The 12,075-nt window shown below is 43.2% G+C and overlaps 3 protein-coding genes across 7 annotated transcripts; 1 reads left to right on the top strand and 2 right to left on the bottom strand.

Annotated features, from left to right (window-relative positions):
- Nucleotides 1-248: 248 nt before the first annotated feature.
- Nucleotides 249-1,797, bottom strand: LOC6577592. Of its 5 annotated transcripts, none has more exons than XM_015165752.3 (5): nt 1,583-1,797; nt 1,209-1,506; nt 945-1,157; nt 709-877; nt 249-654 (listed from the first exon to the last, which is right to left on the bottom strand). In XM_015165752.3, exons 1-4 carry the CDS (start codon nt 1,739-1,741, stop codon nt 729-731), a joined length of 819 nt encoding a protein of 272 aa, XP_015021238.1. In that variant the 5' UTR covers nt 1,742-1,797; the 3' UTR covers nt 249-654; nt 709-728. The 5 variants fall into 5 exon arrangements, with proteins under 5 accessions (XP_015021238.1, XP_015021237.1, XP_032585272.1 ...); XM_015165751.3 differs by having other exon boundaries at nt 249-641; XM_032729381.2 differs by having other exon boundaries at nt 249-626.
- Nucleotides 1,798-2,632: 835 nt separating this feature from the next.
- Nucleotides 2,633-6,828, bottom strand: LOC6577591. Its single transcript, XM_002003510.4, has 7 exons — nt 5,533-6,828; nt 4,659-5,146; nt 4,353-4,601; nt 4,153-4,286; nt 3,576-4,092; nt 3,096-3,512; nt 2,633-2,832 (listed from the first exon to the last, which is right to left on the bottom strand). Exons 1-7 carry the CDS (start codon nt 6,740-6,742, stop codon nt 2,692-2,694), a joined length of 3,156 nt encoding a protein of 1,051 aa, XP_002003546.1. The 5' UTR covers nt 6,743-6,828; the 3' UTR covers nt 2,633-2,691.
- Nucleotides 6,829-6,914: 86 nt separating this feature from the next.
- On the top strand, nt 6,915-11,923 carry LOC6577590 (DNA-directed RNA polymerase, mitochondrial). The gene is made up of 8 exons (XM_002003509.4): nt 6,915-7,223; nt 7,284-7,406; nt 7,471-7,879; nt 7,935-8,081; nt 8,145-8,898; nt 8,957-10,102; nt 10,168-11,390; nt 11,450-11,923. Exons 1-8 carry the CDS (start codon nt 7,055-7,057, stop codon nt 11,577-11,579), a joined length of 4,101 nt encoding a protein of 1,366 aa, XP_002003545.1. The 5' UTR covers nt 6,915-7,054; the 3' UTR covers nt 11,580-11,923.
- The last annotated feature ends 152 nt before the right edge of the window (nt 11,924-12,075 follow it).

The raw sequence follows: 12,075 nt of genomic DNA, 5'->3' as shown, positions 1-12,075 counted from the left end.
ATATATATTTATTTAAAAATAGTACTATTGAATTAATTTTGTTTTATTTTGAAAGTTATATGCAACAAGTACATATATGAAAAAAATAATATACACATACGTATATCATTATATTTGTATACATATATTCAAATAATAAGTAAATGCCTTACTTTTAAGCAAGTTCTTCCCGTCTAAGGGGATTTTTTTTTTCGAACCTAATGTGAACGTTTTTGTTTAATTTAAATCACCTGTGACAATGCTGACTGAATTTATATAAATATAAATTTGACCAATTCTGTTAATACAACAAATAATCTACATGCACTAATATACATATATTATACATCGTTTTTCGGCAATTTTCTACATCTACATATGCATTCAAATGATATTCATGTTTTTACTAAGCTCTACTATTTTGTAAGTTAAAAAAAAAAAGAAGCCTAATCTACTCCTATATCATTCTAGTGAATGGTTTATTCGTAAAGTTCATTCATTAAGCTGTTTGCCCATTGAGCATTATCAATTGGAATTTCTCGGTTTATTTGAAATTTCCTGTGAGATAAGTTAAGACTAAGCTTAGCTAATTTATTTACAATATGGATTTAGTTTTGAAGAGGTCTGATGACAGGCGCCACATGTAACTCGAAATCAATAGGCTGTGGGTAATTCCTGCATATATCTAGGGTATCAGGCAGTCAAATACAAGGCACAACTTTCACTTACCTGTTTTTTCGTATTTTGTCTCAAAACGAATTCACCTGGGACGACTTCAGGCAACAGCAGAGACAGAGGCTGCGGCTGCGAGTGCGGCAGCTGCGGCGTCGCTGCTGTTTATACCAGGCGGGCGGTGAATTGAGGAAGGCCAGGTTCACATCAGCTGCTGCTGCGGCTGCTTGTGTCGAGAGTTAAGCTGGCTTATAGCAGCCGTATTCAGTTCAGTTCACAATGCATTTACTCACAGCTGTGTGGCAGTTGCTCGTACAGGTCTGCTTCGTTTCCTGTCTCTGGACTGGGCAGATGCGGCTTCAGCTCGTCGAGCAGCTCGTTCAATTCCTGGGCATCTTTGCTGATGCTGCACAGCTCCTCCTGCTGGAAGTCCGGATTGATTTGCTTGCATAACAGGATCTGGCTGATGACGTTGCCCAGATTCGAGGGCGCCGTGCGAGCGGGTGCTGAAATAGGAATTGAGTAGCAGAACTTCTTTGTAGAGACTCCCAATTTACCATAGTAATCCGTCATATCATATGGCACCAGCTGTATGAGCCGATGACTCCTGAGCAGCTCGTGGCGGAATTGCTGCGTCAGCTGATAGAGCAGCGACAGATTCAAGTTCCCGCTCGCACTGCCCCGACAGTGTTTGGGCTGCGGCGTGATCAGATGGGCCGTATGCTTGCACGCATCCACGCAGCTGCGGCGCAAGCGACGAATTTTGTCGCGCAGCTCCGGGGAGTCCCGTGATTGTCCTATAAAGATGAGTAGCTCACGGAATTGGGCCACATAACAATTGATTTCCATGATGAGCTAAGTGCATTTAGAAAGAGACAGAGAGAGAAATTAGCTGACGGATCTGTGACTCTCTTAATTGCATAAGTTTCACCTTTTGGGGATCGCGCGTGGGCAGCAGCAGCTGCGGCAAATAGATGGACAAGCGATGCGCTATGATGGTCGAGTTTCGAATGGCCAACGCTGTGCTGCTGGTCACGCCACCGCTAGCGGGCAGCTTCTCGTCGTAGTCCAAGCCACCAATGTTGGTCATGCTTCGATGCTGACTGCAGCTGCGGTCTGCGGCTCTGTGGCTTCTGACCAGGCATTTCTGCGCCGCTCGAAAGTATGCTATAAAAAGTACAAGAGCATGTGCAGCTGTATGTGTGTGAGTGTGTGTGTGTGTTTGTGCTGCTGTCTTATGCAAGCAAATTGCGGGCTGTCTCATTACCTTGTGTCAACAAGTCACGGCTGCTAAACAACAACAAAAAACCAGAAACAGGTAAGAATTTTTCCCATGATTGGCCATTGAGATACCCTGTGATTGTGATTTGGCTGAAGATCAGCTGAAATGCTGAGGTCAAATTTACAAATTTTCTATTTTATTCTTTTAAATTGAGATAAAGTATCAAGTACGCCCTTGTTATTAAAAAAAATAGGGTATACTAATTTTTGTTATATGCTTAACATTTAATAACAAAAATTTTTGGTTTCTGTTGCTTCCTCCCCTTCTTACATACTATAAAACCTAAAAACCATGGGATATTCCATTTTAACATATTTTACAGGATATACAATTCGCGTCCCTACATTTCGACATTTGCCGAGTTGTGTTGCATGTTGCAAGCATACGAAGCTTCTAATGAAACCATAATCACAACTGTGAGAAAAAATGAAGGAGAATAGGGAAAAAGATGTAGGAAACGAGTGGTAGAGAAAAGCAAAGGCCATTTCAATGAAGAACTTGTTGGGCCCATGGAGGACATTTAATAGTTGTTTGACTAAGCGCTGAGATTTTAGACAAGGATTGAGATTGAGATAAAATTTTCGAGAATGTATAACAAGCTTGGGGTTATCTTAAGTAAATACCCAGTAACAGCTTATAAGTATATACCTTATATAACATACTGATATTTCACCATTTTATTATAGATAAATGAAATTGTTTGGTGAGCTTTGGATTTATTTGTTTCTGTTGAGACAGTTATGATATGATATACGATGTTAATCCTCATCCTCGTCGCCTTGAAATGATGCGAAGCTATTATTGGGACTGACCATATCAATATATAGATCCACGCTGTCGATGTCGATCATGTCCAGCTCGGTGTAGATGGTCTCATCTGTGATATTTCTGGTGGGATCCTGTGAGTGGTGTGTAGAAAAAGAATTAGAAAGAAAAAGTTAAATGAGTATAGCGGATTAATATCGATAGTTAACAATATTCTTAATGAGTGTATAAAAGAATAATTTGAGTGACTTAAGCAAGAAAAGAGCATATATAAAGAATCCCCAGACATTGCTTTAAGAATTTAAAAACAGATAAGAAGGTTAAGGGGCAGAGTTAAGATTAAATTTGAGGCAAATATAATTAGTGAAGTTGGTGAAGCAATCGTTATTAGTCTTACAGCTCTAGCATATTTCCAGCATGAGATGGCATTCATATTGTTTCCCATTTGGAGATTGATCAGAGCCAGAAAACCCCAAACATCGGGCACATGCTCAGCAAATTTGGTGCAATTGATGAAGTACTCCATGGCCTTGCTAATATCATCCAGTTTGTAGTAGGCCTTGCCCATTAAATAGCTGGTCACCAATGGTATCAGCCGGCCCACTTTGGGCAGATTCAGAGCATCGATGGTCAATTGATAGTCGCCCGCCTCATAGGCTATGTAGGCCAGACGTAATTTGCTGATCAGAAAATCATCTCGTTCGGGAACAGGGGCGCCTTCCTCTAGCAAATTCTTTGTATAGAATTCGGCAGCAAGAGCCATATTACCGCGATAATATTCCACATTGCCATTGAGTTGGGCGTTGAAGCCGGCCTGAAGAGAAACGAAGTTGAGCCTCAATTAAACTCAACTGAGCAATTGTTGTCCAAGTCTCACCAGCACATCCTCATCATCCATGTCCTCGAATGAGAATGTCTGCGTTTCGAAGTCCTCCTCCAGTTGATTGAGAAAGATCTTCAATTGTGTGCTTATCATATAGTTGTCCGCTAGGCTGCAATCGTCCTGCACGTCCTCCCACACGACCTGAGCGAACTCGTACAGGCCCAAGCGCACAAACAGCATAAAGGTCTCGTAGAAACTGTAGCTACGCTGACGGTCAAATCGCGGACAGTGATTTAGCATGATGGACCAAAGGTTGTGCGGCGACGACGAAGTCTGCACAGTTATCCCCTTCTCATAGTTCTCGAGACGCCAGCGAGCATAGGAATAGCCAGGTGCATAGTTGAACCTCTTGTAGTAGCAGTATAGCAATATCCAGCCATCCGGCCGGTTGGAGCAGTGTTCCGCATAGAGTGTAATGCTATTCAATAGACACTCATTCGCATTGGCCGACACCGTCGGCTCTGGATCATCCCGTGTGGCCACATAGTCCAGGTAAATGTGAATCCAACCACTGGACAAACGCTCTAGCTTTAGATCATTTGAGTAGATCGTTCGATGTGTGTTCACTTACGCAGAGTATTCGAGGTCAACCGATAGAACTTTCTGCGTCTTGAAATAGGCTTTGGCTGCTGCATATTCGCCATGCTCCACTTTGCTGATCATATCGAAGAACTCAAATAGATTAATAAACTTATTGGAGTTTTCCTAAAAGAAAAATTAAATGAAATGGATTAAATGAGGGAATAATTGATCTCCAGATTGATGCTTAACTGGACGCGCTGTGAAGAACTTATCATTCATATTGCCAGATAGCCAGCCAGTGATCTTATTGAGGAACAGAGTGCCCATGCGCAGATCCCCAACGGCTCTCATAATTTTGATGGTATTCAAATGGTCCATGAGTTTCTCTTCTTGCACAGCTCTATCTACAACGAGCTCGTGGAGGCCCTCGTCTTCTACCTTCTCCAGCAGATTGTGTATGCGTTGCTCCAGCTCATTGTGTGCAAAGGCACATAAATTCTATAGCTTTTTTAAGATTAAACTATATAATTAATAGGCATTATGGATTAGACTAACGGAAAACTCGACACTCGAGCTGGTGCGCATGCGCGTATTGAAATCACTTCCGATGACTTTCAGCAAAATGTTGGTCAGATTCTGTAGTTCGCAGCAGAAATGATTTCGTTTCTGCTGGACGTTGAATATCCGCTTGTCGAGTATATAGCGGATCGTCTCCCGCATGAAGGAATCGAAATCGGCATAGGCCAAACGCTGAATTTCGCTCAATGGCAATGAGGGCACTTCGATTAGTTTATTCTTGCAGAAAAGCAAACGATTCTGACTAATGAAACTGGCACGGAACGTCTTCAGCTCCTCGTACACCTGTCCCAATGGGGCCAATTGGCATAGATTGATTATGGCAAACGTGGGCGTATCCACTTCTAACTGGACGGTTAATCGAGCAGATGGATTAGTAATACTTAATGTGCTTGCCGGCTTGGTCTTGACTGGCTTCTTTCTCACGCCCAAGTACTTCAGTTCCACAGCAAAGCGCATTCCGCGCACTGAAACAAAAGTTTAGAGTTCATTTATCACAATGCTTGACTGTATAATAAAATCGCACTTAATTTAAATTCGAAAAGATTTTTTTTTTACTTATTATTAATTATAGATATCTCAGATTATAATTGAATTGAAATATGTTTTCGTAAATACCGATATATTTTATTAAATATTAAATATATATTTATTAAATATATATATATATATATATATATATATATATATATATATATATATATATATATATTATTCTTATTATATTATTCTTATCTTATAATCTTACAATCTTACAATGTACATGTTTATAACCCTTATGCTCTCTAAATAATCTATATATAGACCTATATACATATATATTTTTTCGATAACAATTACTTCAATTACTTACCATCGGGGTAGAGTAGAATGGCTGGATCTAGTACGCCTGAGAATATTTTTTTATTGACCATAGCTGTAATCACACGCTTGCCCTCCTTTTTCTCCATTGGGGTCATATTGAAGACGTCGACAGCGATAACATATCGTCGCCAGGCGAATGCCATGAACAGAGTATCCGACATGCTCTTGGTGAGTATATAGCGATGGAAGGTATTGCAGACCAGAGCGTTATCCTCTTTCACATTGATCAGATCAAAATTAACGTCCATATCCTCCGATCGCATTAGCTGGGAAAATAGCCTATGCATCTCCACATCCATATTGGACTTGAGTCCAATGCCGCAGCTATCGGGCACAGTCTTGCGAAAGTATTCGAATACATGAAAGTTTACCTGTTCGGCGATGCAGCATTCTGTGAATAAGTTAAAGTTACACCAGGGTATCACATGATATTCAGAACGATCGACCGGCTGCATAGATCGAAAGCTCAACTGTACATTCAGTGTCTCCATATCAATGATATAATCATCCTTCAAATTATAGATCGACTCGAATATCACGAAGGCCATATTAGTGAAGGACACTTCCTTGACAATGGGCACGAGAGTATACAGATGCCATTCGGTTTTGATTGTGTACCGCAGTTTCGGTGGACAATCGGGTACTGGGTAGAGATACAGTTGTTCGTGCAGCATACAACGGTGATGGCCAAATAACTTAATTATATCGAGATAGCCCACAGACAAGAGGATCATTTCGAATTTAGGCTCATCATGATCAAGCTCATCACTATCGTTGGGAACAATATCGACTTTTTCTATTAGCATAGACAATAGTTCGGATGTCTCCATTTCCAATTGCATCTCCTCATCCTCGTAGTGTATCGGCTCCTCAGGCTTGCGCATATACAACTTGATCAGCAATGGGTTGTCAGCTGCATGATTGATTCGATCTAGATTATCCTGCTGGAATATCAGCGTAAATGTCGGCTTAGATGAGAACTCATTCTGTGTTATGATTCCTTCGTCATTATAGTGTTCGACACATTTAAGAAGAAGACTGCCGCCTTGATCCAAATGAATTTCCAATGGATCGAAAAAATCGGGCACCGCTTCCACACTGGCCAGTTGTATATATAGAAATATATTGGGCGGCAGCGGTTTGCCATCGGTTGGATCCGCCCCACTGGCCGGAGACTTTTTGTCTTTCTTTGGTGGCATTCCGTTTTTATTTGGGAACTAAAACAAATATGTATATATAATTTATAATTATTTTTAGATTTACGTTAAAGGCAATGGTCAGCAAATTCAAATATTCGAATATCTTATTTAGCGCAAGTTGGCAGGCTGGCGCTCATAAAAACAATCGTGCCTATCGATAATATCGTCCGTTCGACCTGTTAACGCAGCCCTGGTCTGGGCAGCCAACACGTGAAACGCGCAATGGACAACACAATATTATGCAAGCAGCGAACATTTTTGTGTGAAAATTAAACAAATTTCGTGATCAAACGTTGCAATTGCATATCAAACATGTATCGTCTGCTGGGCGCCAATGGCGCTGCAGCCATGCAACGAGTACTGCGGCTGCCTACCGCAACAAGCGGCTGCAGCTGCTGCTGCAAGGGAGGCAACGAAAGCAGCGCTGCGCATAATTTAACACAATATCAGCAATATTATCAAATGCTCTATCGCCCGGCAAGTGAGTAGCTGTAATAATGCACAAGAATGAGTAAAAGATTAATGAAAATCTATTCGATAGCTGTAACAACAGTTACCGTACGCCCACAATCAACCACGCCTACGCAAACAGATGCCCTGGCGCTGGCGAAAAAGAAACGTTTGCGAAAACCGCGCTATGCCAAATATGTGGAGCTGCTAGAAGGTAAACAGAATGAATTTTGTATAAATAAAGAATATAATATAATAATCACATATTTGCCCGACAGTCACCGAACTTACAGCCAGTGAGCGTAAATCACGCGTAAAGCGTCTGAAATCGAAAAAACTCGCCGAATTCATACAGAAAACCCAAATGCAAATTTTGGAAAAACGCGCACGTGAAGAGCGACGCGTCCAGAAGAAGGCCAAAGCGGGCAACGACGAAGCCATACTGCGACAGCCGGCAGAGTATCAAAAGATCGAGTTGGATGCCGTTGCTAGCTCCCTACTGGAAGCTGGCCTGTACGATGATAAGCCACTGATATTCTTTGGTAAAGATACATACACCAAACAGATCATATCCAATCCGTCGGAGGTGCACAAGATTATCAAAAGTTTTCAGAACTATCGCGACATCATTGAGGGCATGGAGAACGAAGGCCACGAGCATATCGAGGCGGACCTAGCCAGCTTTGGGTAAGCTAGTTGCTCGACCTCAATTCAAACATTCACTAACCTGAAGTGCATTTAGGTTAAACACACCCAAACTGGCAACTGCATCGCAGCTCTTAGACCCTTTTGAGACGATTGAACCCTATATTGAGGAATCCAATAAATCAGTTGCTCCAGAAGAAAGCCAGCCCAAGGTTAATGCCGTAACAGCGAAGTCCAAGAAACGGTTTGTCCCACAACATCTTACGTAATCTTTCAATCAATTAAATTTTATCATTTTTATCAACAGCTTCAAGTCGAAGGTGCACATCACGGAAGAACAGGAGCGTCAGGCCAAGCAACGTGCCCTGATCATTAACTTAACCACGTATCTGAATGTTTGCGTCTCGGCCAACATGCTGAACCGTGCTCTCTCTACAATCTTCGCTTATCGCAGTCGCGCCAAGAAGAGTAACCAGAGCAAACCTGGCATGAACCTAATTACCATTGATCTGTACAACATTTTGTTGCATGGTTATGCGGGCAAGGGTTCCTTTGATCGTTGCCAGGAGTTATGCAAGCTCATTAATGAGGATGGTCTGGCGTTTAGCGAACAAACGTATGCGGCATTATTTGAGTGCCTGGGTCGAGTGGAGCCAAATGCTCAAAATCAAGAATTTATTGAGCAGTACATAGCACAGGCAGAACAGCAGGGCTTCAGCTTAAATCAGATAATGGATCGATCCAAATTTATATCGGATCAGCGTGACATAGCGCTGGATGCTATCAGGAGAGTCCGTCCGAGCTTTACTCCTGTTTATGTGCCACCCCAGCTTGGCTACGATAACGAGCTGCTCAATGATCTCAACGCTCAGGTGCAGCCCGTGGGTGAGGAAAGAGCATATGAAGCACAAGAGGAATCCATCATCATGCGGTCAAAGCGTGGCTATACAAAAACTCAACTGGAGCAGCTGGCGCGCGAGCAACTGCAGGTGGAGTTGGACGGGTGCATAACTATCAAATCAATTGAAAAGACTAAGGAATTTGCTAATGCTGAATATTGCGTAAGTTGGTAAATATTAATTATTATTGAATATACATTAATTATTTTAATTCATGCAGCGCGCAAAGCTAAATGAGCTGGAGCAGATCTGGCGCAAACAAATCTCTGCTGCGATTGTTCGTGATCTCAACACGTTGCGTGCTCAGGTGCGTTTCAAGCCGCACGGCTATATGAACTACTATACGTACCTAAAGGTCCTTGACACACATCACTACGCGGACATACTTATCAAGGAGCTGTACAAACTAGCCGAGGGCTCTGAAACCTTTAGCCCAACGGTGGGTCAACTATTCAAGGAGCTCGGACAGAAGGTGCAGCAATGCTATCAAATCGAATTGAAGAAACACAATGGAACCCTCGAGAAGATTGGAGAGATTTACAGCGATTATTGCGATTTATGGGCTAGTGGACATACGGAGGATAATACGCGACAGATGTGGCAGCGTTTAGTGCACGAACAGCGTCACAGTGGACCGTCGATGGATTTGCCCGAGGTGCCGTGGCCTAACAACGTACTCTCCGGTGTGGGTCGTTTCCTCTACAATATACTGATGCGCGACATTAAGATCGATGCACATATCATGCGTCAGAGGAGCAACAAATCGAAGGCAACCGGGACGACAATGCCACAGAATATGCTGCCTGCTTTCTATACGCTGTTCCGTAATCAGGGTCGGCTCGTTAAAGAGGAGGTGAAGCCGCATCCAGTACTGTCACGTCTTCTGCGCGCCTCTCGCCAACAGACACTCACCTTCGACTCGAATCTGGTGCCCATGCTGTGTCCACCGCAGCCCTGGAGTACCCCCCACAATGGTGGCTATTTGCTGAACAAGTCGGAGTTGATACGACTGCCACATCAGGCTGTGCAACAGTGGGAGCGCATACATGCCTCCAATCCGCAGCATCTCTATCCAGCGCTCGATTCACTCAATCAGTTGGCTAGCGTGCCGTGGCGTGTCAACACACAGCTTCTCGATGTGATCATTAAGGTCTTTCAGAATGGCGGCGATGCCAAGCTGGATGTGCCGCAGCCACCGAGCTCATTGCCGCCGCTGCCCACATTGCCAGTGGGCGAAGATGGCAGTGGTGTCTCCCCGGCGGACCGTGCCAAACAATTCCGCGATAAACTAGGTCATCGACGAAAACAAGCCGAAATGTACAGCTTGTGGTGTGATGCTCTCTACCGCTTGTCGCTGGCACAGCATGTAAATAACTTCTCCCTCTTTTGTCTTCATCCATATTCAAATTCTCATTCCTTTCTCTTTTATAGTACCGAGACAAGGTATTCTGGTTGCCACACAATATGGACTTCCGCGGGCGTGTTTATCCTGTACCGCCACATCTGAATCATTTGGGCTCGGATCTGGCACGTTCGATGCTCATCTTTGATCAAGCCCAGCCGTTGGGCGTGGATGGTTTTAGCTGGCTAAAGCTGCACTGCATTAATTTGACGGGCATTAAGAAGCGTGACTCAGTGCGCGAGCGTCTGCTCTATGCTGAAGAAATAATGCCTGACATTTTAGACTCGGCCGATAATCCACTCACGGGTCGCATGTGGTGGTCCAAGTCGGATGAGCCATGGCAAACTCTCGCCTGTTGCATGGAAATCGCCAATGTATATCGTTCACCGGATCCTGCTGCGTATATGAGTCGCTTTCCCATACATCAAGACGGGTCTTGCAATGGGCTGCAGCATTACGCAGCGCTAGGTCGTGATCAGGCGGGTGCATGCAGTGTTAACTTAGCCCCATCGCCAATACCACAGGATGTGTACAGTTCTGTGGCAGCTCTCGTCGAGCGCACAAGGAAAACAGATGCGGAAAACGGATTGCATGTTGCACAAGCGCTGGAAGGTTTCGTGCGGCGCAAAGTCATCAAGCAGACGGTGATGACGACTGTGTACGGCGTAACACGCTACGGTGCACGGCTGCAAATAGCCCGTCAGCTAAAGGACATTGATGACTTTCCCAAGGATTGGGTGTGGCCCGCCTCCACTTATCTGACCACAAAGACCTTTGAGAGTCTGCGCGAAATGTTCACCTCAACGCGTGAGATTCAAGACTGGTTCACGGAGTGCGCGCGCCTCATAGCGGGTGTCTGTAGCCAGAATGTGGAGTGGGTGACACCTCTGGGTCTGCCCGTCGTACAGCCCTACAATCGTCAGGAGATGAAGCACCCACAATCCAAAGGTTTGCGCGTGAATGCCCACATGTCGATGGATATGTACGAACGACCCAATATTCTAAAGCAAAAGAACGCCTTTCCGCCCAACTTTATTCATTCGCTGGACTCGTCGCACATGATGCTCACCTCGCTGCATTGCGAGCGAAAGGGTATTACCTTCGTCTCCGTGCATGATTGCTTTTGGACACATGCGTGCACCGTGCCGGAGCTGAATCGGATCTGCCGTGAGCAATTTGTGGCTCTCCACTCGCAGCCAATTCTCGAGCAGCTGTCGGAGTTTATGAAGAAAACCTACAGCTTCAGCAATGCGTAAGTAATTTTGAGTTTGAAATCATACTGAATATAAATATATGTATATTCCTTTGCAGTGAGTTGACAAACGATGGCTCTGTGGAGGATTTGTCTAAGCGGCAATTAAATCGTATTCTTCGTCAGCTTCCACAGAAAGGTGACTTCGATCTGCGCAATGTTTTGGACTCGGTATATTTCTTCAGCTAGTTCGACTAACTAAAACAATGGTGCCTAACTACTATTAATTTAGTCATTTACTTTAAGTCCTATGTTTTGTTAAATTTGTCCAACAATTCGAAAGCTTTTAATACCAAAAGAGAATAACAAACAGATAAATTACTTAAAACAAAGACCAGTCAGTGCAGTAAATGTGATTTTGTAAGAGTTTACAGACAAAGCAAATACCTAATATTATAATATACTAAATTATATTAAATGCCTATTTATGTATTTACGACAATTGGTATTGAATTAAGGCATCGCAAAAATTGAGGCTTAAGCTAAATAAATTAGAGCTTTTCAATAAATTGTTATAAAACATTTAAAACAAGTGTATTCTATTTTTCTACTAGTTAATATTTAATTGGCTCAACTGTAAATCACTCAAAATTGCTATCAAAGTTTTTTGTCAATGACTATGAAGTGCTCAACTGTTGACTCAGCTGTTAACTATGCTCATTTAACAGCGCTGTTAACCAACGCC

The sequence above is a fragment of the Drosophila mojavensis genome, unplaced genomic scaffold (genome assembly GCF_018153725.1).
Source record: "Drosophila mojavensis isolate 15081-1352.22 unplaced genomic scaffold, ASM1815372v1 contig_36, whole genome shotgun sequence".
Lineage (NCBI taxonomy): Eukaryota > Metazoa > Arthropoda > Insecta > Diptera > Drosophilidae > Drosophila > Drosophila mojavensis.
This window is presented reverse-complemented; position numbering and strand designations above follow the sequence as displayed.